Here is a 26,122-nt window from a genome sequence, read left to right on the forward strand (position 1 = left end):
CCAGGCCTCCCAACGCCTAATCTGGTTCAGGTTCATTGATGATATCTTCGTGATCTAAACTCAGGGCCACAACATCCTATCATCATTCCTTGACAACCTCAACATCTTCTCTCTCATCTGCTTTGACTAGTCTTCCTCAACCTAATGTGACACCTTCCTGGAAGTTGACTTCCATCTTTCTGATGGCTCCATCCACACATCTGGCCATGTTAATCCCACTAAGCACCAACAGTACCTGCATTTTATCAGTTGGCATCCCCTCTACACCCAAAATACCCTCCCATGCAGTCTGGTCACCCATGGACAACATATCTGGATTGACAAGAATGAACTCCCTTGCCCAGTATGCTAACGATCGCATGAAGGCTCGCAGACACCTCAATACAAACCTAGCCTGAAAACAGATTTCTGTGCCACATCCTAACACATCCCCATTCCTCTCCATTTTCAAGAATTAGCTACAAAGGATGCCCTTCTTCTCACCCAATATCAACCTGGAGTGGAACAGCTGAACCATCCCTGGATAAGTAAACCACATCCTTTGCCATGACTTTGATTATCTTTTGTCATGACTTGAAATGAGGACATTCTACACAATATACTTCCTATCCTTCCTACAGTGGTGTTATATCTCCCAGAAACCTCCATAACATTTTAGTCCATCCCTATGCCACACCCACTGGGATCATATCCCTGTGGAAGCCCCATGTGCAAGACTTGCCCAATCCATCCACCCAGCACTTCCTACACCAGTCCTTTCATAGGTTTATCTGACCCCATCAGAGGCTGTGCCACCTGTGAAAGCAGCATCGGCCATACACTAACTGTGCTACAATCACTGCACAGCCTTTTAGACCAATATGACTACCAACCAGCTGTCCACCAGGAAAAATGGCTTCCTCCAACCTGTGGCCCAGAACAAAATTGACCACCCAGTGGCACAACATGCAGCTGAGCATAACATACTCAGTTTCAGTGGCTGCTTTGCAACCTGTGTCAACTGGATCCTTCACTCTAACAGCAGCCTCTCTGAACTACACAGATGGGAGTCATCCTTGACTCTTGTAACTGTCCTGGCCTCATTCTCCAAGACCCCCTGACCCCATATGCTCCATACAACAGTTCCCGGCCCTCCCTTCTGTCACCCTCTTCCATTTCACATCCCCACATCACCCTCAGCATGTTTTGCTCCTCATTTCCTCCAACAACCATGCATGACATGAATAGCCTATGCACCTGCCACACATCCCTCCCACATTCCTAGCCAGAAAATGGGCTGCCTTGCCCCAAGCTCCTAGCCACCTATCCCAAACCCTCACCCTGCCTCCTGCCTCTCTCCCTCTCTACCCAACCCATCCAACACAACCTGCAGCCCACCCCAATCCACCTACCGAAATGCAACACCGGTATTATGTGTCCAGCCAGTGCCATGCAGGAACACAGGAGTTTGTAGTTGTTGTTGTTGCTGCTGGTGATGGTTTTTGTGTGTGTGTGTGTGTGTGTGTGTGTGTGTGTGTGTGCGTGTGTGTGTGTGTACTTTTACACTTTTACTCTAGCTTGAAATATGTTTATTCCAAAAGCTAGCAAGTTTTCTTTTTTGTGTGTGTTTACTGACAACTCAACATTTATGCTTTTTCATGAATGGTCTCCTTTACTCTTGCAGTATTTACATTCTTCCAGACCTTTGCTACAAAGTTTGTCTGATCTAAACCTCACAACATGTGGGTCCCTCTCATCATGAAGTGCAAGTGACTTACCCTTCCCTTTTTAACATTCCCTACCCTATCCCTCAGTCCTCCCTGACAAAAGAACTAATAGTTATGAAAGCTGTAAAGCTGTAGGATATTTTCATGTACTGTTATGAGTCTATTGACAGTTCTAAACACTCCATCAAATGAAGGTGATTGTTTGCTAGTACCTCTGTTTCATAATTTTCTAGTTTTTGAAACTGAATTTTTCTTTTGATACTACTAGTCAGTACTCCAACACACACAAGTTCTGGATTAGTCACTCATGCCTAAAGCATCTACAACATAAAAACTTCAAATGTATACAACTACCAAGAATATGATTCTTACTGAATGTTGTCAGTGAGACTTGTTGTTTCTTCTGATGGTGGTGGCTGCGTTAATCTCTGTGGGGCATCTCTTATGGACTGAACAATGCTCATCACTTTCGAGTGCCTCTTTGATGAATCCCTTGCATTGGAATTTTCCATTATGGTTGGCAGTCCCAGATTAACACTCATCACAGGTGACTGGGTTTGTGCTGGAAAAAAAGAAACAAATGAGCTATAAATGCATTTCATTTTCAAATGATTTAAAATGTATCTATATGTTTGTAGACTCATTGCTTCTATGCTTATTCAAATTACTCATAGAGATTTGTTTGTATTACTAATTGTCAAACTGACAACAGCTAAAAATGAAAGTAAAAAGTAACAGAAGACAGATTTTCAGCTTGCATTTGTATAGAATTTCTCTACGTAAATATACAGAATGAGTCAAAAAGGACTTTACAACTATGGAATGACATAGAAATTTATTGAGATAACTCACAGATTGGCAGATGTGACATTTTGTAGAAAACAACACCAAGTTTCACACAAAAGTGCCAAGTGTAATTTTGGTTTGATGCAACTTCCATTTCGGATGTGGATAATATCCCACTGGTAATCAATTTCTTCCCACACTCATCAGCAAATTGAACATAACTTGTGCAACGGCAGTTGCAAAGGTTCAATTTTTCAGGTCACCTAAACTGTTTGGTAGAGGCACAACATACACAGTCTTTGATGAAACCTCAGAGGAAGAAATTCAGCGGTGACACACGATGTTGTGTCTCCAACCATCAACTACCAACTGACTCTGTTGGTAGTTGATGATTGGAGACACGACATTGTTGTTACAGTTAGTCTGCTTAAACCAGTTCATACACATTGGCAAATTATGCAATTGTGTATAAGACATGAGTTAACCCCCTCAGCGACAGTTAAGACCTGAAGGTGGTACATGAAGCACCTAAATTGGTAGTCATATAATAAATAACATCATAAGGGTGGTTGTAGGTGTTCCATTTTATTATATCAATGAATGGCTGAAGTCCTTTAAACCTCCAATCAGAAGGATGGACATACAAAACAACATGGATGTAACCTATACAGCAGATAGACAAATTGCAAATAGACTATGTAGGCATTGATTTCCTATGCAGTCCAGAAAGAGATCCATGACATTCAAGGCTGCAGAGATGCAAATGTTGATTCAGACCACTACCTATTTCAGATCAAAATCAAATTTACATTGAAGAAAATCCAACAGAAAAGACCACACATAGAGAAGTCTGATATGCAAAAGTTTACAGAATCCAACATAAAGCAGGAATAGGGAAGATAACAAGAAAAAATGGGAAGAATTCCATACAAAGATCAGACAAAGTAAAAGAACTAGTACCATGGAAAATGAACACTAAACATCCTTGGTGGGACTCAGAATGTGAAAATGCACTAGAAAGACACAAACAAGCTCCCAGGAATACAACTTTAAAATATCCCTGGAAAGCTTATATCAGTTTAATGAATTAAGAAATCAGGCTGTATAACTCATTAGTCAAACCAAGATAAAGTACATGAAAGAACAACTGAGTGCTATAGAAGAAAACTTCTGCAACCACAACATGAGAGAACTCTGTACAACTTTTACTAGAAAAGTCCGCAGGTACACACCTCAGAACTCATGTTTCACAAAGTAGGATGCAAAACTCACACTAACTAATTACAAGAATTATCAGGAACTGGCATATTGATTTCCTGAACCTGAAACAATATTTCCAACACAGGACTGCACCTCCACTCATCCAGTATTACTTCCACCAACATGTGAAGAGATCCACAAAATATATATTTAAACTAAAAATAACAGGACATTCTGTGAATATGGCATCATCACAGAATTACTACATGGCTCTGAGCACTATGGGACTTAACATCTGAGGTCATCAGTCCCCTAGAGCTTAGAACTACTTAAACCTAACTAAACTAAGGACACCACACACATCCACGCCCGAGGCAGGATTCGAACCTGCAACCGTAGCGGTCACGCGGTTCCAGACTGAAGTGCCTAGAAATGCATGGCCATCACGGCTGGCAGAATTACTATAAAAATTCAGATCAGAATCTGTAGAGGAACTTAAACAAATGATCAGAACCATCTGGCAAACCAAAAGATTTACTGACAACTGGAAGTGTGTACTTATCCGTCTGCTCACAAGAAAGGAGAGAGAATGAATGTGAACAACTACAGATGGATCTCCATGTTACGAGTCACCAACAAAATTTTCTCAGCTTGCTTACTCCAGAGAATGCAAGAACAATTACAACACAAAATTGGTGAAAACCAGGCAGGCTTCCGCCCCAGTCATTCAGGCACAGAACTAATCTTCAATCCGAGAGCAGTTGTACAAGGATCGTTCTATAGGAAATGTAATGCTTTTTTTTCTGACATCAGGTCGGTTTTATTCAGGATTTCAATAGATTATATTAGTCCCCACTCTTTTGGCTAAAAATTACTATTTCTCAACATATCTCTGTTCAATCTGGTGGCCTTAGCTGCCTTACTGGGAGGGTTTGTATGCCTGCACGGTGCCGTTTTACTGGTAAACATTTAAGCCAATGTCTTGCTGCATCAATAACCTCCCCATCATCCACGTACTGATTCCTGCAGAGTGCATCCTACATCGGGCCAAACAGACGGAAGTCGGAAGGTGTGAGATACGGGCTGTAGGCTGGATGACAAAGAACAATCCAATAAAGTTTTGTGAGCTCCTCTCGGGTGCACAAACGTCTGTGAGGCCTCGCATTGTCATGCAGGAGGAGATGTTCATTTGCATTTTTCTGGTGATGAACACACGGAAATAGTTTCATCAATTTCCTGAGAATAGCACAATACAATTCAGAGTTGATCATTGGACAATGAGGGAGGACATCAAACAGAATAATCCCTTCTGGGTCCCAGAAGACCACTGGCATGACTTTACTGGCTGAGGGTATAGCTTTGAACTTTTTCTTCGCAGGAGACAGGGTGCAGCACCACTCCGTGGATTGCCATTTTGTTTCTGGTTTAAAGTAAAGAACCCATGTTTTGTCATGTGTAACAAAGCTTGACAAAAAATTATCACAAGCAGCCTCATAACATGCAAGCCATTCTGCACAGGCGGGCCTTCATTGCTCTTTATGGTCTTCTGCTAGGTGGCGAGGAATTCTGTGGGCACACACCTTTTGGTGCCCCAACTGGCGGACGACTGTATCAAATGCTATCAACAGATATGTCCAGTTGTGCAGTGAGGTGTTTGATTGTGATCCATCAATCACCTCGACTGAGGGTATTTGCACATTCCGACACTGCAAAGTAACAGCTGAGTGGGGCCAGCCAGCATGCAAGGGATAGGTTTGTGCGACCTTGTCGCAATGGTGACAGACACCTCGACCAATGACTCGCCACGCTTCTATTCACTGCCAGGTCTCTGTAGGCATTCTGCAGACGCACACGAATATCAGCGGTGCTCTTATTTTCCGCCAAAGGAGACTGAATGACAGTTCTCCGCTTGGAGCACACCTCTGTTAAAGACGCTATTTTGACGGATACATAAAGTGCCACCACCTATCGGAACTTCTTGAAAATACAGGGGCTGAAGTGGGAATATTCCACAATGTCCCACACCAAATTCCAATTTCCAAAATTGGCTGAGAACAAATGTATTACATTACTTATTGAACCCCCCTTGTAAAATACAAGGTCATCAGGGATGTTCCAATTATAAGCACCTTCATAGATTTCAAGAAAGCATTTGATTCTATTGACTGTCAATCCTTGTTCAAAATCTCAGAACAACAGGGATTCAACACAAAACACTGTGACTAATCAAACAGACAATGGCTGACACAAAATCAAAAGTTAAATTCAAGGGTGAAATCCCAAATTCCTTCATGATAAAAACTGGAGTATGCCAAGGCAACAGATTATCCCCACTACTGTTCAACCTAGTACTGGACAAAGTAATGAGGGAATGTGACAAAAGACACTGGAAACTGTCATGACTAGGACATCTAGGAAATCTCAAACCTAGCTATTACAGACGACCTGCCCATATTCCCAGATAATAAAGCAACAGCGAACACACAAACAGAAGTACTAAAAGAATGTGCAGAAAAAGTTGGCCTGCAAATCTCTTTCCAGAAGTCTGAATTCTTTTGTTCACATACAAAAATTAGATACAAAATACAAAAAGATAACCAAAGTTGCACATTTCAAATACATAGCTGAAGCCCTCAAACCAATTGGAAGAGAAAAGATCTCACAGAAGAACTGATGACAAAAAATGGAGAGAGTATACAGCAAGAAACAAGACATTTATAATAAGAAATGCATGCCCATTAACACAAAGATCAGACAGTACAACACAGCAATCAAGCATGAAATACTGTATGCAAGTGAGACACTATCACTCCATATGAAAAGCAACATGGAATGCATTTTAAAGGAAGAATGCAAAATCATGCAAAAAAATCTTGGCCCAAAGCTGACAGGGCAACGGCCTTGCCACAGTGGATACACCGGTTCCCGTGAGATCACCGAAGTTAATCGCTGTTGGGCGTGGCCGGCACTTGGATGGGTGACCATCCAGCCACCATGCGCTGTTGCCATTTTTTGAGGTGCACTCAGCCTCGTGATGCCAATTGAGGAGCTACTCGACCGAATAGTAGCGGCTCTGGTCAAACAAAACCATCATAACGACCGGGAGAGCGGTGTGCTGACCACACACTCCTCCTATCTGCATCCTCATCTGAGGATGATATGGCGGTCGGATGGTCCTGATGGGCCACTTGTGGCCTGAAGACGGAGTGCCAAAGCTGACAGAAGAGAGATCTAGATTACTCTTTAGGAAACCCACAGAGAAGAAGGCAAATCTAGCACCAGATGCCAAAAAAAGAAGGTTAAGGCTCTTCAGGCATGTCAGCTACCATAACATGAATCATGAATCAGGAACAGATTTCTTATACACACACACACACACACACACACACACACACACACACACACACACACACACACACATACAAAGGGTCAATTTAACAACACCATGAATCACACAACCTAAACTTGAAATAGAAAAAGCACAAATTGATGCAACATAAACTGAAGACAGAAACATATACAGAGACAAGATACACAAGTGGAACGTCAGATCAGGGAACGAAGACCCAAAGACACTAGGGATAAAATGGATTGAAGACAGAAAGATACTCCATGGATAAAAAATGAGAGAGCTGTGGAAGATCAGAAACAATGCTCAAATCAGACAGAAAGCTTTGTGTGACACTACACGATTTCAATGCAAATAATAATAATAAAACCTCTTCAATGGAGTACAAGGCACCTAAAAACAGAATTTTACAAAACTTAAATAAATTGAGGTAGAAACTTAATCCACATGTAATGTTGCAATTAAAATACTAACTACCAAGAGTAAGTTGCAAGCCATGGTTGGATCCTTCTATCAGACACTAAACTCACTGGCAGAAGTAACTGGAAACATCAAAAATGTCTCAGTACATTAGAATGAACATTATATGTTATACCATAACTCAGGGTGATAAATCATTAATGTAACCACATTCACAGTATGCAGCTGACCACCAAGGATAGCTGCTGTGCCCACAGCACAGGTGCTAAGAGGTCCATGCCAAGAGGTCCACAGTAAATACCGGGTGATCGAAAAGTCAGTATAAATTTGAAAACTTAATAAACCACAGAATAATATAGATAGAGAGGTAAAAATTGACACACATGCTTGGAATGACATGGAGTTTTATTAGGAAAAAAAAGAAAGAAAAAGAAAAGTATTGCTAGATGTGTGAAAGATCTCTTGCGCGTGTCGTTTGGTGATGATCGTGTGCTCAGCCGCCACTTTCATCATGCTTGGCCTCCCAGGTCCCCAGACCTCAGTCCGTGCGATTATTGGCTTTGGGGTTACCTGAAGTCGCAAGTGTATCGTGATTGACCAACATCTCTAGGGATGCTGAAAGACAACATCCGACGCCAATGTCTCACCATAACTCCAGACATGCTTTACAGTGCTGTTCACAACATTATTCCTCAACAACAGCTATTGTTGAGGAATGATAGTGGACATATTAAGCATTTCCTGTAAAGAACATCATCTTTGTTTTGTTTTACTTTGTTATGCCAATTATTGCTATTCTGATCAGATGAAGCACCATTTGTCGGACATGTATTGAGCGTTTGTATTTTTTTGGTTCTAATAAAACCCCATGTCATTCCAAGCATGTGTGTCAATTTGTACCTCTCTATCTACATTATTCTGTGATTTATTCAGTATTCAAATTTATACTGACTTTTTGATCACCGGGTTTACTACAGTTTGTCACATAAATTATTTCTAACATAAACACTTAAACATAAAAGCAAATATGCATATTTATTACACAAGGAGATTCTGGAACTGCATTCCTTCAATACTACATTAGGCTTTTCAGAACTTCAGTAATGGTTATTTTGTGAATTAACATACCTACTTAGGTGAGACCATGATTCATTCAAAAAGAAAGCTAGGTAACGGACAATTTCCCTGTCATGCACCCTATTCAAAATCCAGTCACAAAATTGCAATCTTACTGCAGGGCTACCCAGTTTAAGTCTTTACACTGCAGTTATTTTATAGGGGTGTAACTTCAGTAACTTTGTAGCCATTGGAACACAGCCTTAGCAAATTCCCATTTGCTGAGAAATATGTTGAACTGATTTTCTGGGAGACCTTTCTACAGCATAACCAATGGTATCGAGAGTTTCTGATATGAGTACTGTACATGGTTGTCTATATTTCCCATCAAGAGCAATTCCAATTTTGTTAAATGTATTTATCAATTGATGATCCATACTCCAATTAGGAACTTGAACATCAGGAGATTCCTCTTGAAATAATCTCATTGTGGCACATGTTGATTCTCTATGCACGTATGAATCATACATGAAAACTCTTTAGTGAACAGAATACTTGGATTTTGCCATTTCACTTGAAACACTTTCACTCAATACACTGTATCCCATTACCCAACAGTCAAGTGCTACCTGTGCAACAGTTCTACACAAACAAAGGCCTTGCAATGGAGGGGAAATATACTTCCACCAGCTGGCTGTGGGCAGGGCACAAAATGTCTGCCAGGTGATTGCAATTAAAGGACTGATCACCGTGTCATTACAGATGTTTTTAACACCTTACAGTAGATTGTAAAATTACAATATCACAAATGGTAGATACAAGAAAACTTCATGTAAAACTATCACAACTTTTACTCAAAAAATTACCTGGAAGATGAAGTGTGAAAATCCAGCCATGACAAAAAGTACCATATTAGATTTATTGATGGTAAACATGCCTGATTTCTCTCAGGATGCTCACAAAGAGTGGTCAAGAAGCTGTTGTGCCATCAATACACATAAAGATATAAATGGATACAAAAACAAGCGCAGACGTATACAGCTTCGGTGAATTAGATAAAATGAAGACTACAGCATTTTTCAGACATGGTCTAGAATCATTTAATTTACAAATGAAATGAGACAATTTCAGAGACATTACTGGTCTCATACAGATATGGTTTTATGTATATTGACTGAATTGGTGAATGAAAATTTGTACAAAGGCTGCAATCAAACCTGGCTCTCCTGCTTATGAGGCAGGCGCAATAGCCACTAAGCCGCCTTGGCACAGGGGTTCACTCCACAGATTACCCTGGCATGGCTCCCTCACTGCTGCCCCTGGGTTCGATTACTGGCCTTGGTACAAATTTCCACTATGTGCTTCAGTCAATGAACATAAAATCATACCTGTATGAGATCAGTAAACTCTCCAGACACAATACGACGGCTTGTGGAGTATGTATGTAGATGTAGGTGTATGAAAGGAATAGATTGGTACTCACTGCATAGAGAAGGCATTAAGTCACAGACAGACACAATGAGAAAGACTGGTAAAATGTTACACTATCAGGCAAAGTCCTTCTGACAAAGCAGAAAATATCCACATATTCAGACAAGCACAAGTCACACACAAATAGACACTGTCTCCAGGCACTCATTTGGCTCTATACCTAAAATTGTAGTATCTTCTTTCTTCAATGCACTTTCTGCCTTCTTGATTTTCTTCTCCTCCATTTCCTTGATCTTGAATTTCTTTTACTTGATTGTTAGTGTCATTTGCTACTTCACTGATAATAAAAATAATCAATTTTTGAAAATATAGTGTAGTGCAATTGAATACATAAAAAGTCAACTCACAAAGCAGTGGCTGGAGAACACACTTATAAAAAGTATTAAAATTTGAAGGCATTTGGTGCCAATGGCTCCTTTTTCTGACAGAAGGGTTGAATGGGAAGGAAGAGGAGTGACAGAAAAGGCCTAATGAGGTTTAGGAAATGGACAGAGTTCAGAAAAGTAGCCCGGAGCCCCGGGTCAGGGGATGCTTACTAGATGGTAAGTCTCCCCTGACTGAGGGTTCAGAGCAACTTTTCCAAAATCTACCCCTTTTTTTAAAGCTCACCAGTCCTTTTCTGTCACCTGTTATTTTTCGTCATCCCTCTTCCTTCCCCTTGAACCCTTCTGCCACAAAGAGGAGCCACCTGTTCCAAAAGCTTGCAAACTTTAATACTCTTTGTATGTGTCTTCTCCTGCTGCCGCTTAGATTTTTTATCCGCCCAATTACATTATATTCACCAGTAATGAGATACTTCTGTACAGTTTCTTTGGCACTTTCAGCTCAAATTTGATATCTCTTGACACAACTGTATTTCTTCTTTCTGCACCAGTCTGTAGCTACATGGAGCACAAGCAACAAAAATGGTTGAATTTCTTCTTTCATCTAGATTTTGGGAAAAAATAGTGTTTCAAAAGAATGAAGTCATGACAGATCTGGTCTTCTATGAAACCACGTTTCTGTTGGTGCTGCACTTTGAACGTTGGGCACCCATTGATTAAATTTGTAGCTGTGAGTACTGCTTCTCCACATAGCTCCCTCTTCAGCTTATTATCGAAGATCAAACCTCTTGCTTTGTTCATTTTGTCAGATTTAGTCTCTTTGCTTTCCCAGTGGTTTGAGTACTATAAGGAATGCTACAGTCTAGCACAATTCCTTTTCAGTTGTACCAATCCTTAAACTCATGACTGGTATATTCACCTTCAGTATCACATTTTAGTTTTGATACTTTCACAATGAACTGTTTTTTCACTTTCTAACACATATGGCTCTGAGCACTATGGGACTCAACTGCTGAAGTCATTAGTCCCCTTCTAACACATATTTTATCATAAATCCTGCAATCTTGTTAACAAATAAGTCACAAAAATAAGTGAAATCTAATGCTGCCATGTAATACCTGTACCCATTAAACATTGGGGGATCTATCTCTGCACAGATATCGGCATGTATTATTTCAAGTGGTCCTGTTACTCTTTGTCACAGAGTAGAAAATGGCTTTCTTGTTAGCTTAGCTTTCACACAAACATCACACAATTTTTCTGCTGAACATAAACTATTAGTAACTTCTTGATAAGGAAAGAAAGCACAGCATGATCTGGAGAAAATAAATGGTTACTGGGGGAGATAAAGTGAGATGCTCCAACACAGTCCCAGATCTAGCCAATATTCATAAATTGTTGAACAGTAATGGGGTCTCATGATTTCCCAATGTTTCCAGTGCCTTGTGGAATCAAGACTTGTCAGTATTAAAGTTGCTACAGACAGAAACATGTTACATACTACTCAGAAATGATTTTAAATTGTCATAACTAGCTTCATTATAGTGTTACCTCCAAATATAGTTCTTTCATAAAAATAAACAACAATATGTTCATCATGCATATAAAAATATGAATATGGACTAAACATTTGCTTAACTAACCTGGTGGACTTTGCAAATCATGACTGGAATGAGACCCTCGTCTCACAGACTGCTGCATTGAATGTCCTCGACTGGTCCGACCCTGTGCAGCTTTCTGCTGGCCCACAAGTGTTTGAATGAGCTGGTCCAGTGTAGCAGGGTCACTGAATGGTGTTTCTGGATCTCCACTTACATGACTGCGACGTTTGTTGGTACTGCCTATCCCAAGCGAATGAGTAACTTGCTGGAAGAACAGAAAAACTTGATACAGTCTTCTAAATTAATTCACTCACACAATATGACAAGTCTGGATTTAATACAATACTCAAAAATATATGTCTGTAATACAAACAAGGAGTTCAGTAAAGATAATTACTATGGACACAGGGGAAGCACTGAGAGGTTGAAACGGACATAAATCAAATGTCTGGTTGCAGTAACTGGACAACACAAATGAGTGTGTATGTTTGTGTTTACATGCTCTAAAGAAAAATGAAGGTATGGTAGGTGAGCTAACAATGTCTACTTCTTGTTAATGTCTCAAAACAGCTCTAATAATCAGGAAGATGGATCATGACACACACCATGATTCCGTCAAGGACACCCTGGACGTGTCATATGTCACACTAAAGAAAGAAAGATAAAAAGAAAGAAAGAAGAAGAAGAAAAAGTTCAGTGACAATAACACAACAACAGGTCAAATCTTTGCTCACCAGATAACTGCAGATGATTACAGCTGACCTACAGAACTAAGCCCATTGCCAGAGCCTGGTCAATGTCATTCTCCAACAAGCCACAGTTGTTCCCTACTGCATCATAGTTTCCAGTATCTTGCTAAATTTTCAATATCATGAAAACTACACTAGGTATCCAAGTGCAGACATTTTTCATGGGCAACAGTTGCCAAGATGTTGGGAAATCACCTTCAATGACAACTAACTTTCCAGACATTAGCGAATTCTGAGGTGACACTTTTTGCAGTACTGAATCCCTACTGTCGCCATCTAAAGAAGTTTACATTTCATGATTCAAAAATCATTTTGCTGAAGAATGCCAACATAAATTACATCCAGATGACAGGAGACTATGTTGTGACAATAACTATCAGTTATAGTACACAGCTCTTCAAATTTGTAGTTTTACCAGAATGCTATTATAATGTTATCCTTGTATGGGTGTTCTTGCAGGCATCACAAGCAGTCACAGACTATGGAAGATTGGAATCTAAGATTGATGAAACTACTCCAACAAATTCACACAGCAAAAGTTTTGTTTGTGCAATTATCTATCACTGAAGACACTAATACTCCACTGTCAAGGAGTCAGTGGGTAGACACTCAGTTAAATTGTGAAACTCTAATTTAATGCAAAAAGTTACTCAGCCTCACAGAAGAAATTATATACCAACAACAATCATAACAACTGAAGATGGACAAGCACAGCTCCGATTAACTACCTGCTATGAACAACCTGAATTCCTCCCTATAGATAGGGACAGTGGGAACATCCCGGAAAAGACAGATCATTGGGATTGATGAAGAAACATGATGCTGCCCTGGCCTTTATCCTGTACCTCCACAGGGTCGGCAAGTTAATTAAATGAGTTTGCACTGTTAGTGTTAGAGGGTGGCTGGATGCCTTTCCTGTCTCCACATTCCCCCCTGGGATGAATTTGTGTATGATATCTGTCTGTCTAGTGTTATCCCATGTTCTAAAAGTTTATGAATTGTGTAAGTGAAGTGGGACATGTCTACCAGCCCAGTATTCACCTAGCTGAATGTGAGAAACCACCTGAAAATTACATTCCAGCAGGCTGACACACCAGCCATCGCTGTTAGTCTTCCAGGTGGATTCTGTCCAGGGCTGGCACACTTGGCAGAATCCTGGACATAGTGTGCTAAAGTATGTGTCTCTACAGATGGGCACCTTTAACAACTGCTGAATTATTGAGCATCCAATAGATCCCAGTTTGATCAAAATGTGACTCTCGTTAAGTGTTAGCTACACCCCATTGATTTACAGGTGGATTCAAGTCCATTACAGCAAAACACACAACTCAATGTGAAACACCATATCAACATCGGGTATCATCCCTCCATCAGTCAGTGGCCATATAGAGTGTCTACAGCTGAATGAAGAATAATTCAACGGGATGTGGAGAAAACATGCAAGACAACATTATTTAGTCATCAGAATATCATTGGATTTCTCCTGTGGTCCTAGTGAATCAGAAAGATGGCAGTCATGAAAGACTGTTAGTACCTCATATCACTAACACGACATACACACAATGAAAAAATACAAGCGTTTTTAAGTCAGTTCCTGATGGATGAATGAAATCATCAAAACAAATGTACACCTATTGCCACAAACTGATGACACTTTGGATTGCCTTAAGTGAGCGAAGTGCTTCTCAACTATGGAAATGCAGACTAGCCACTGGCAGATCAAAGTTGATGAGGCTGACTGGGAAAAGATTGCTTTCATATTACCTGATGGCCCTATGTGTTCCAAGTTATGCCATTTGGTCTATGCAATGCTCCAGCCACCTCTGAATGCATGATGGATAGTCTATTCAAAATCTGACTATCTAGATGACACTGTGGTTTTCTCAAAGACATATAAAGAGCATCTGAGCAATTTGTCTGCTATGCTGAAGTGTGTCCACTATGCAAGACCTCACCTGAAACCAAGAAAGTGCTTCTTTACTTCCCAGGAATTAGCACCTAGTTAACAGTAACAGTCTGTTCTGATGCAGAAAAAGTAGGAACTGTAGCAGATTTTCTGACTCCTCTGCACTTGAAGAGGATATAAAGACAGAATAATACAGCGATACTAATTGCTATGGAAACAGCTGAGAGAGTGATTGTTTACACATCCAGAATAGCTTCCAAGTCCAATAATAGTTATTCTAGGCTGAGGAAGAGTGTCTACCTATAAGTCCTGACCTCATTTATATGGGAGACTGTTCACTATTGTGACTAACCACCATTCTTTAAGCTGGCTGACAAGCCTGAGGATGCTCCTCACATGGGCACTGAAGTTTCAGGAACATGGTCACAGTAATCAACAAAAACACAGAATAGTATATGTATGCACAAGGATATGAACTGCCTTTTACAGAATCAACTGGAGTAACATTACTGTGCTGTTGATATCTAAGTCATCACTGCATTAATGAGCACTGCAGCATAATAAATATAAAATCCAGTATTAGTGATGGACCACAAAGATCTTAGAGGAGGAAGAAGTAGTCAAAACAGAATTCAGACTGATATATGAAACAGTGTATAAAAGACATTACAATCCAATAAAATTGAAAGGATTTTTCATTATCCCAGCTCATTTACAGTCAGCCACATAGAAGTACAGGGGTCCATAACTTAAGTTCCAGTTTCAGAACACCATACAAACTAGAACCACTGCTCATAATGACGTCACATTTGACCAGCATATTATTTATTGATGCACAGAGAAACTTCACAGGCAGGAAAAAAAATTTAAGGAAAATTTTACCAATAGATGGTGCTGTAAGCGTCTTAACCTAAATGGGTTGGCTGCAAATGATAAGTGAATTGCAATATGATATGCAAGATGATTTGAGTTGCACTGTTCATTGTGCATGTCTGCACAAATTTGGCACTCAACAGTTGTAGCACTGTTAGTTAGGTAAGATCTTCCATCAAATCACGATAGTAGCACTTTGGATGGAAAGATCAGTTTTTAATAGTCCCGAGGCTAAAAACCACATAAAAAGCAAAATAACACCGATTTCTATTGTTGTGAGACTGGCACAAAGCATGTTCAATACGCTTTACACTGTTTTCTACCACAAGTTGAAATTGAGAAACAGCACGTTCAGCAACAGATCATAGTGTCTCGGGGGGTCACATTCAGAATGCATAGTACATGTGTGCCATCAGTTTGTAGCTGGAGCTCTGAACGCATTTTTTGGATGACCGCACAGTCAGAAGTCGACAGATTAAGATCAGGTGATATGATGGCAAGGCTGTAGGGAAATGATAGCTAACAACTCCAGTATTTCCTAAATGCCTCTGCAGCATCCAGTTCACTGGCTGTGCAATGTGTCACCTTGCATAAAAATGACTTTCTCACTCATCCATGCTGTTGAGGTGTTGGAATGATGTTGGTGTGCAAAAGATTCTCACAGTATTTACCAGTGATTGTACAGATAAAAGAACTGACGGGATTCATCTCCTCCAAAAAATACAGCCCTATGATAAACAATGCTGTCAACTGCTGTCAGCTTTGTAGAATGAATTAGTACTGACTGATGTGTGTGTGTAGATTACTGTTGCCCGTAGTCTGCAACTCTGCATACTGACATGTCCTAAAAGATGGAAATCAGCTTAATCTGTCTACAGAATGCTCCATGGCCATTCACTGCCTATTTCCATGTGAGCAAGGTACTCCAGAGTCAACATTTGTCTTGCTGGCAGGTCAGCAGGAAGCAGCTCCTGAACATGGGTGATTTTATATGGATTGCAATGCAGGATGCTTTGTTGGATTTTATGCCCCTGATTACAGGCATGACCAACATTTGAGTAATTTCCTGTGCACTGTATGTTTGCACACCACCGTTTGACACCTCCTGCAATGATGTGGCCACATCATTGACAGGCATCAGATCAACTGCTTTTCCCCCTCTGCTACAATGCACTTCAAAGGAATCTTTCTTTTTGAATTTTGTAACCATTTTCTCCAGACCCTTAGCAGACATCGGACCAACACCATTTTTCATGCCCTTGAGTGTCCAGAACTACTGCAGGGCTGCTGGCAGACACTCAACATCATTGTGAAAGAACTTTACCAGCAGCACATGATCCTTCTTGGAGACAATCAAGTTGGATATATCAGAACCAAACTGAGGAACGACAGCCTGCCACACATCTGCTAGTGCATAATATGTGTGTTTTTGGTGCTTACGGGCACTCAATGCCAAGGTTATCAGTGCCCTAACACATTAAAAGAAACAAATGTGGAAAAAATTAGTAAAATGTGGTCATACATGCAAAGACAGCAGGAAAAGACTGTAGATGCTATACAAGAGACAAAAACATACGTAAAATGAGAAAGGAGCTAAAAAGATGCCACAGGAAATTGTCACCATCTGGCCACTTACGTAAAATATGGGTGAGCCAGTCACCCTGTAAACAAATTAAAACCTTCTCCTTAAAATCTTGGTAAAAATGTTGGACAATTCACAAAACTTTAAATCTCTAACCACATTCACTTGATTATTACCTAAAAGAGATTGCAGGTCCATTGACAAATCACCTGCAGCCTGCTGTCAGAAAATAAAATGCAGTCCAATAAAATGTGGTACACAGTGATCTGTACAACAGAAGCACCACACATTGGACGGTCCTCTCGCTGGAGCAAGAAGCCATGCATCATAGGGCTGTGGCCTATGCAAAGACATGTGAGGAGAGCCTTGTCCAGTCTATGATGTACGCCATAACCATGTTGTGGGCTTTACTAAACAAAGCTTATTGTTGCTAACTTCCAACAACTCATCCTCCCACTGACGCAAGACCCTTGATATCAACAGTGAGATGATAGCATGCAGGAAATATCTGAGGATCAAGACATGCCTCCTTGGCTGCTAGATCTGCCCTTTTGTTCCCGGCAATGCCGATGTGCCCTGGTACCCAGCAGCAAGCCACCTCCTTCCCCTGTCATTATAGTTGGAGGAGGGCATCCTGGATGGTCTGGACTACTTTATCTGCTGGGTACAAACAATTCAGTGAGTGAAGGGCACTTAGAGAATCGGAACACACAAGAAATTTAGCATTGGAAGAATGTTTCATCTGCTCCAGTGCCTGAAATATTGCAGACAATTCTGCATCAAAGACAGTAAATACCTGAGGCAGTCGGACCTTGAGAACAACAGAGCAACCAACAGAATCCCGCTGTTTCGACCCATCCCTAAAAACACCTACATAGTTGTGGTGCTCAGATAAAATTTCAGAGAATATTGCATTAAAAATGAAAGCAGGAGTACAATCTCTCTTGTACCGCACCAAATCTAAAATCATTCTGGGTCTTTTCAGTAATCAGGGTGACAGACATACTGCCATACTGGCTCCACTCTAAGGAGCCAGCACACATTGCACACAGATGCCAATCGGCATTGTGGCTCAATGAGGGTAGCAAAAAAGACATTCTAGAGGTGGATGAGCAACAGTATGGTGTGTGGGTGAAGTCGGAGCTGTGAGGAACGTACATGCCTAGCACAGCAGGAACAGCTTACACTGGATGGTAAGTGGCAGTTCCTTGGCCTCATCAGAGAGGCTGCAGAGGCTGAATTTCGGTCTGGTTCAATAAGCACCTGTGGCACCCGGAGCCCCTCATGGTGGACAGTGTCAATGATCTTCAAATAGGAAGGCCTTGTTGATCCATACACCATGCACCTTTAGTCCAGCCAGGAATGCATTAAAGCCCTATAAAACTGGAGGAGATGTACCCTGTCAGCTCCCCAAGACGTGTGGCTAAGGCACTTTAAGATATTCAGTGCTCTCAGGGTACTGGCATTCAGGTCTCTCTGGTGTGGCAACCATGACAATTTGGAATTAAAAATGAGGCCCAGAAAACGCACTGAATCTCTAAAATTTAGGATGGTGCCAAAGGTTTGTCCCCAAACAGCTACTGCTGTGTCATCAGCATAGATAAAGAGCCTAGTACTTGCTGGTATTGGCTGATCATTTGTGTGGATATTGTACAGTGCTGGAGCAAGCACACAGCCTTGGAGGAGACCATTCTTCTGCGTTCACCATCTACTCCTCTTACCCTGTAATGAAACTTGGAATCTTCTGTTCTGAAGGAACAGATGTTAGTTGGCAGTCCTTAGTAAGGTCATACACTTTTTTTAACAGTTTCCTATGGTTCACAGTGTCTTATGCAGCTGTTATATCAATAAAAGCAACACCAGTAAACTCACCACGCTCAAAACCATCCTGGATGTGCTGGGTTAGATTCAAGATCTGACTGCAGCCTGATCTGCCAGCACAAAAGCCTGCTTGGTGTGGGATAAACTTCACTTTGAGGGTGGCACTGATTTGGTTAAGTAGCAGCCATTCTAATATCTTGAAGGTGTGGCATAAAAGGAAGATAGGTCGAAAATTTTTTGGATTGTTTGGTTCCTTCCCAGGCTTAAGTATTGCAATGACTCAAGACTTCTGCCACATTTTGGGGGTGTGTAGCATGGCGACACGTGTGCTCATTAGGCTTAGTAGCCACTCCATCATTTTACAGTTGAAGTTCTTGATTTGTTCAACTCTAGGGTCATCGACACCTGCAGCCTTATGCATCTTCAAGCTGGAGATGGCAGCTTTGAGTTCAGCCATGGTGAAGGGACCCCTTAGAAAATAATGCTCTGTTAAGGGGATGCACTGAAGAGCTTCTTTGGCCGTCCTTCCTTTTATTTTGCCATTCTCCAGGAGCTAGGTTGCCACTTTATCAGGAGTCACACTCTTAAAATTGACTTGTGATTTTACAGGGTTGCCACTCAGGTTTTTAAGCAGGTTACTCCACTTGGCCTTGCGAGTTGCTGAAATGGCTTTCAGCAACATTTCACCAGCTTGGATCGTTTCTTCTGCAAATGGATCCTCTTCATAGAGAGTTTGGTATCTTCCTAACAACAGTTTGTCATCACTGGACATGCCTGGAACATACAGAGTTCTGCATCCTCTCAGAGTAGTTTTTGTCTAAACTTGTTGGATGCATTTGATGATGGTTTCACACATTTCAGGTTGTGGTGGAATGTTTATCACTTCTGAGTCAAGTTTTTCACTGAACTTCTGCCTGTCAGCCTTCTTGAAGTTAAACCTCCTCTTGAATGGTACCTCTTCAGGTGCGACTACAGGATTCACAGTGCATATGACAGGTCTATGTTGGGTACTGGGGGATGGGCTCTCCTACAGTCTTCATACATTGTACAGCTACCTTTGAAGAAACAAAGATGTTGTCTGGGTTGTACCCTCTTTTCTAACTGCCACTGTTAAAAGAAGGTGGGAGCATCGGATCATGGATCAGATGTAGGTCATAAGCCTCAGCCCATGTTTCTAGACTTATTCCATTTGTGTCGGTATCTGGGTGTCCCAGTGATGTGCTTCTGCAACTGAAATCACCTATGACAAAGTTCACATCCTAATCATTGAAGTTGGCTGGTGTTTTAATGCTAAAATTGGAATCGGGTGGTTTGTAGATCGATGTTACACATCACTGTGAGGAGCTTGAAGTTGTTGTCTTCAGTCAGTGGGGCTTATGTGATATTCACATAAGGTCTGGCAAAGGTGGCATTGCTGCATTTGTCATGAGGCCTTTCCAGTATTAATTCCATAACGGCAATTCTTGGACTGTTTTTAGTACTTACCCTGAGTGTTTCCTGGACTAACAGACTGTCACATGTATATTTTTGGCATAAATTTGCTACTAAAGCTTCTTTCTCTAAGGAAAATTCCTCAATGTTTATGGAAATAAAAACAAATGGTTCTGAGAAAGACCGGTCAGAATGCAGGCCATCTGAATGGAGACCAGGTGTGAAAGGATCTGCCATCAGTGCGCTTTGTAGCGTCTTCTGACATTGCCCAGGGTACACCCGATGGCTACTCATTTCCTGTTCTTCTGTTATTGCAATCTCAGAGTCGATAATATGAACTTCGAATATGAACTGCTTGGAGGTCAGTAGCGAGGGAGAGAGCAGAGGAGTGATGCATGTTACTGACAAACACAGCAAAACCTCCCTTGGCTCTGTCCCCAGTCAGGTCATCCTTTCAGTGAAGGGTATAGCCATGTAGTACAGGGGAGTCAGTGACTTTAAAATGTGTTTCTTGTAAACACAGGAACAGATGGCCTTCCTCTCCTAGGAGTTTCAGTTCCTCCACCTATCCTGAACTTATTAATGTCCCACTGTGACATGGAAGCCATCTATCATGGGGGTTACACTTTCACCCTGTCTTTACACCAGTGAGGGGAGCAAGTAATAGGCAGAGGCTCAGTCGTGGGGTGAGATAATTTCCGCAGTGCGACATCAAGCTCCATTAATTCTAGGGAAGAGTCAAGAGAGACATCATACAGTAAGATGTCCACATTGTTGGACTGTTTACTTCCAGACTCTGTCAGTGGTGGATGCTTTTCCTTTGATTTTTTGCCCTGGGTAGACTTCAAAACTGCAGCAATGGTAGTGCCACCACTGGACAGTGTACCAGACTGAACCTTTGGAGGTGCAGGGAGCTCCACAACATTAGCGACAACAGACTTGTCTGTTGTTTTGGGAGTGGGATGTGAAGGAATTGCAGTAGAAAAAGTGCACTGGCAAATGCAGGTGCTAGCGCTGACACTAGGAAACTCTGTTTGGGTAGCAGCATCGTTCTTTGGAACTGGTTAAGAGTGGATGCAAAGGAGGTAGCAAATGTTGGAGGCTGCATGGTGTTATAGATCTTTTTTACCTCTTCACATGAAATATGTCTAGTTGTTTTAATTTCCTGTGTCTTCCTTTCTTCAAAGAAGACATTTCAGTCCCTACTCCAGACAGGGCGATCGCCAGAGCAATTTACACACTTTGGAGGAGATGCACAACCAACACCTTCATGGGTGGCCTTACCACATTTGTCACAAGTGGCTGCCCCCATACAACCAGAGGTGGAGTGCCCAAAGCACTTGCACGTAAAACAGCACACTGGGTAAGACAAATAAGGCTGCACGCAGAGGCAGAGGAAACCCTCCTTAATGTGACCGGGAAGTTTTGTGCTGCAGAAAGTCAGTGTAAATGAGTCCAATTTCATGAGATCGCCATCCACCCATTTCATTATATTCCGTACATCAACGACACCTTCCTGGGACCAATCAGCTCTCAGTTCTTCTCGAAGAACATCAATCAGATTCCTGCAAGTCACAACACCTTTGCTATAGTTCAAGGTGTTGCGCATTTCACTTTCTATTGTGTCCTCCCCGTGGCACTGATCTTTCTGGATGCTCTTGACTGGTTGTGAATTGGATGTTTCTACCAACAGGGTCCCATTTCACAAGCCCTTGACTGATTTTAAGCTTCCATTGATTCCCTCTAACCCTTTTTGTATGTAAAAAGATGAAACTTTCTCGGTAAGCTCCCTTCTTTCCATTTTGTTATAAGAAACACATTCTGGCACCAGCATGCATTCTGTTACTCAATACTGACAGAGTCTGCATAGATTCCAAGTCTGGAGGACTGGTTACACAAGCCCTCTTGTTCGATTTGGTGTTGGTATCAACCAGCAGCTCACTCTTTCTGCTGGGAGGAGGAACAGAAGATTTCAAAGAATCAATCTCAGTCCCACGAGCAGCTAGGGATCTGAAAGTGCACCTAAACAGATCCCCATGTGCCTAGGTTAGCCTTATACAACTGACATGTGGCAGGTTTCCCAGAGGTTCCTTGCTAACAACTGTTCCACCTCAACAGCCATGTATCTCATCAGTGTGCAGCACGCCTTGAGATTGAGGCATTTTTATAGAGGTTTTCATCATCTTCACAATCCGGGCAGTCAAGCCAAGATCCCCATTCCCTGTGACACACAACATTCCACTGCCGCACCATGCAGTGATCGTTGAAGCATGCCCAGAGTTTATAGTGACAGGAGACTAGTGGTGCTTAACAGTCCTCAGCTCAGGAACCCTGAGGTTGCTAAGCCAGTACTCAGAAAACAAATGTTGAGCCCATGAGGGGACATATGCTTGTGTGCCTATTCTGATGCTTACAGCATCATCTATTCATCACCTTTTGCCGCATGATATTTCCCCCTGCATCAATAACATGCTGTTCAAATTTGACATCATTCTGAGCTGTGGTTTTGTTTCTACATCAATTTGAAACCGGAACTTTAACTATGTATACCTTGTATTTTCATGATGCTCTGACATTAGGTCATCTGAGACATGGAAAGACCCCCTACAAAATCAGAAGCAGATATAATTGGTGAATCTCTACTGTTTGTCAGACATTATGTAAGAGACTGAAAGGAATATTAACTACAGAAGCATGTGTCTTAGTTACCCTCAAGATGTCTAGTACCAAGTCCTCCTGCAGTTGCTTAATTCCACTGGTTTGGACTGGACCTCTTGGGGAGGTTTATCAAATTGACAAACATGAATAAATGGATAACAGTGTGCAATGACTACCTTGTAAGCTATACCAACTACTGATGCTCCACGTTTCTCATTGACAACATAATTTTGGAACAAGGTGGACAACATGTAATAATCTCTGATTGTGGAATAGTGTTATGGACACGACTGATGTCAGAAATAACTTCACAATGCAACTGGTCATGGGATGAAAGCTGCCTACTACCCACAGACAAATGGCTTTACAGAATGCTTTAATAAGATATTGGCAGATATGCTCTTGATGTACGTTAGTGTCAAAAAGAGAAACAGGGACATGATACTGTAAGTTGTGATATTCATATACAATGCAACAACTTAACAAACAACATTTTCATGCCATTCTTTCTGGTTTGTGAGTGAAAGTCATTACCTTTGTTTCCCTTCCAGTCTGATAATGCTCAAGAGTATTACTTTAAACTGCTGATCACCAGAAGAACAAGGAAGACAGCTGGCATACATAAGCATCTTGAACATCAAGGATGAGGACCGTTAATATTATAACATGAACCACTGACCCATAAACTACAACACAGGGGAACTTGTACAGATTTTTAGATTAAAGTGCTGCTTTGACCATTCGAATCCTAACTCACTTGCTGCATATCCCTGATGAAGTCAAGGAAGAGACATTAAGATGGCAAAAGCTCAGAGAATAAATCCATATCTTTTGTAAGAAGCCTTTTCTTAGTCCTGAGGTGCAGGTTAGAAATGAGGGCTTATGATACAAAGTACATACAAATCTGCCTCAAGATCACGATGCCTTGATTGAACACAGCAACATGGCCAGCACCACCAAAGGCTTTGGCAGTGCTACCAGTATATTTAGATACTCCCTGTTTCTCACAGCAGATGCGGTGCCAATGGGTGCCAAAACCATTCAGGAGGGATTTTTTAGACATGGATAATTCCTGTTTCTCACAGCAGCTGCAATGTCCATGTGTCAAGTTATACTTACAATGCTATCAGAATGTATGTATTCCCAAATGGAATTCAGTCAGGTGACAATGTTGTAGCTAAGCCAACACCTCTCATGAGTACAAGTGAGTCTTCTCAGGAATGTGTCAATAATCTCACTGAATGCATGTCACAGAGATGTAAAACAGTATAGGTCATTCACAGTGAACAAATATATTAGAAGACAGAAAATATTGCTTAGCCTATTTTTAAGCTTTACCACTGATACCAAAATTGTCATCTTTTGTTTCTGGTCATATGTACAAGAATTATATCAGTAATATAATTGCAGTATCTGAAAGTGAAATAAAAAACATTCTTGGATTTCTTACCACATCAGTTCAGGATAAAACCTTGAGGTTTCAACAATATCCACCATCATCTTTGCCACGAGCAACTGACTGACAAATTGCTACTATGATGGCCTTACACACCCCAAAGATGGCTTCTGATTGGTCAGTAGTAGTAGTTTTTTTTTTTTTTTTTTTTTTTTTTTTTTTTTTTTTATAGACTGGTTTGATGCAGCTCTCCATGCTACTCTACCCTGTGCAAGCTTCTTCATCTCCCAGTACCTACTGCAGCCTACATCCTTCTGAATCTGCTTAGTGTATTCATCTCTTGGTCTCCCTCTAGAATTTTTACCCTCCACGCTGCCCTCCAGTACTAAATTGGTGATCCCTCGATGCCTCAGAACATGTCCTACCAACCAATCCCTTCTTCTAGTCAAGTTGTGCCACAAACTCCTCTTCTCCCCAATTCTATTCAATACCTCCTTATTAGTTATGTGATCTACCCATCTAATCTTCAGCATTCTTCTGTAGCACCACATTTCAAAAGCTTCTATTCTCTTCTTGTCTAAACTATTTATCATCCATGTTTCACTTCCAGTAGTTACATTATGCTATTTCAGATGGTGCCACCATCTGTGCTGGTGGTACCACCACCCCTGCCATTATGTAAAACTGCAACAAATATCTCTTGCTCCTCTCTGCATCAAGAGCTCACTTCCATGCACCTCAAAGATTATATCTGCCATCACAGTTGAGGGTTTTCTTACGCATTCTTATTCCTACAGCCTCTGTAATTACAAAGTACCAGTATGTGGGAGCCTGGAACAAAACTTTGTTAAACAGTATTTTATGTTTGTTTGTGAGGCTGTCCTCAGCAACTGCAGATTTCTCCAGTTGTCCATTTTTAACATGACAACATTCTGCACAGCAGTTGGGAGGATGTAGGAAAACAGACCTGATACCTCGCCTTCCCGAACTCTGCCTATTTTGCTGGATGTAGCTCTGCAGAAGGGAAGGAATGCAATTGGTGGCTCTTATGGTATACTGAGGGCCTGGGATGTTCATCTCACTTTTATTTTACCAGAATATTTAAAAAAGGCAGCCTTCCCTCCTTCTGTGTCTTGATGGTGAACTGGATGTTTGGGTGCATGCTGTTCATGTGTTCCTGAAAGTGCTCAAGAGCTTCTACACCATATGGTGAGATGATAAATGTGTTGACAACCTAACAATAATATTAAGAGGGATGAAGGAGACCCAAATGTCATGTGCATTCCTCAAAATCTTCCATAAAAAAGTTGGGCATTGCTGGAGACAACAGAGAATCCATAGCCATTCTGTCCATCATTTATAAAACTTACTGCCATACAAGAAGTACGTGGTGTAACGGAACATATTAAAGGCTTTACTTTAATGAAGTATGTGATACCCCCCAAATTCAACCAGTTTAACGAGTATTTATGATTATAGAAGAGTTATTGTGTATGTTAACAATGATTGCACAACATGTCTCCATAAACAGTCAACCCATTAAATTATACTGAATAACTGACCCACACAAAAGTTAATATCACTTGATCACTGATACAGCAAATGTCATCATGTAAAAACACTAAGTTTATCTTAAATAATTAATATGAAGTACGAAAAATAGTAGCCAACTTAGGTATTTTGGATCTCCTTAAATAAAAATCACCCAGTGAAACCTATTTGTTCACTAGGAGTGTTTTCACTCAGTATTCACGTAATCAATCCTATTTTAGAC

At 41.1% G+C, this 26,122-nt stretch overlaps 1 protein-coding gene and 1 pseudogene across 1 annotated transcript in view; one reads left to right on the top strand and one right to left on the bottom strand.

The window, feature by feature from the left end:
• LOC126474736 (uncharacterized) overlaps window positions 1-26,122 on the bottom strand; it is a 180,806-nt gene that overhangs the window by 24,716 nt on the left and 129,968 nt on the right. The window contains exons 12-13 of the mRNA XM_050102215.1: window positions 11,975-12,197; window positions 2,079-2,268 (exon numbers count right to left, since the gene is read on the bottom strand). Coding sequence (XP_049958172.1) covers window positions 2,079-2,268; window positions 11,975-12,197 — 413 coding nt within the window. The remainder of the gene's footprint in view (window positions 1-2,078; window positions 2,269-11,974; window positions 12,198-26,122) is intronic.
• Window positions 6,584-6,700, top strand: LOC126475728 (5S ribosomal RNA; annotated as a pseudogene).

The sequence above is a fragment of the Schistocerca serialis genome, chromosome 4 (assembly GCF_023864345.2).
Source record: "Schistocerca serialis cubense isolate TAMUIC-IGC-003099 chromosome 4, iqSchSeri2.2, whole genome shotgun sequence".
Lineage (NCBI taxonomy): Eukaryota > Metazoa > Arthropoda > Insecta > Orthoptera > Acrididae > Schistocerca > Schistocerca serialis.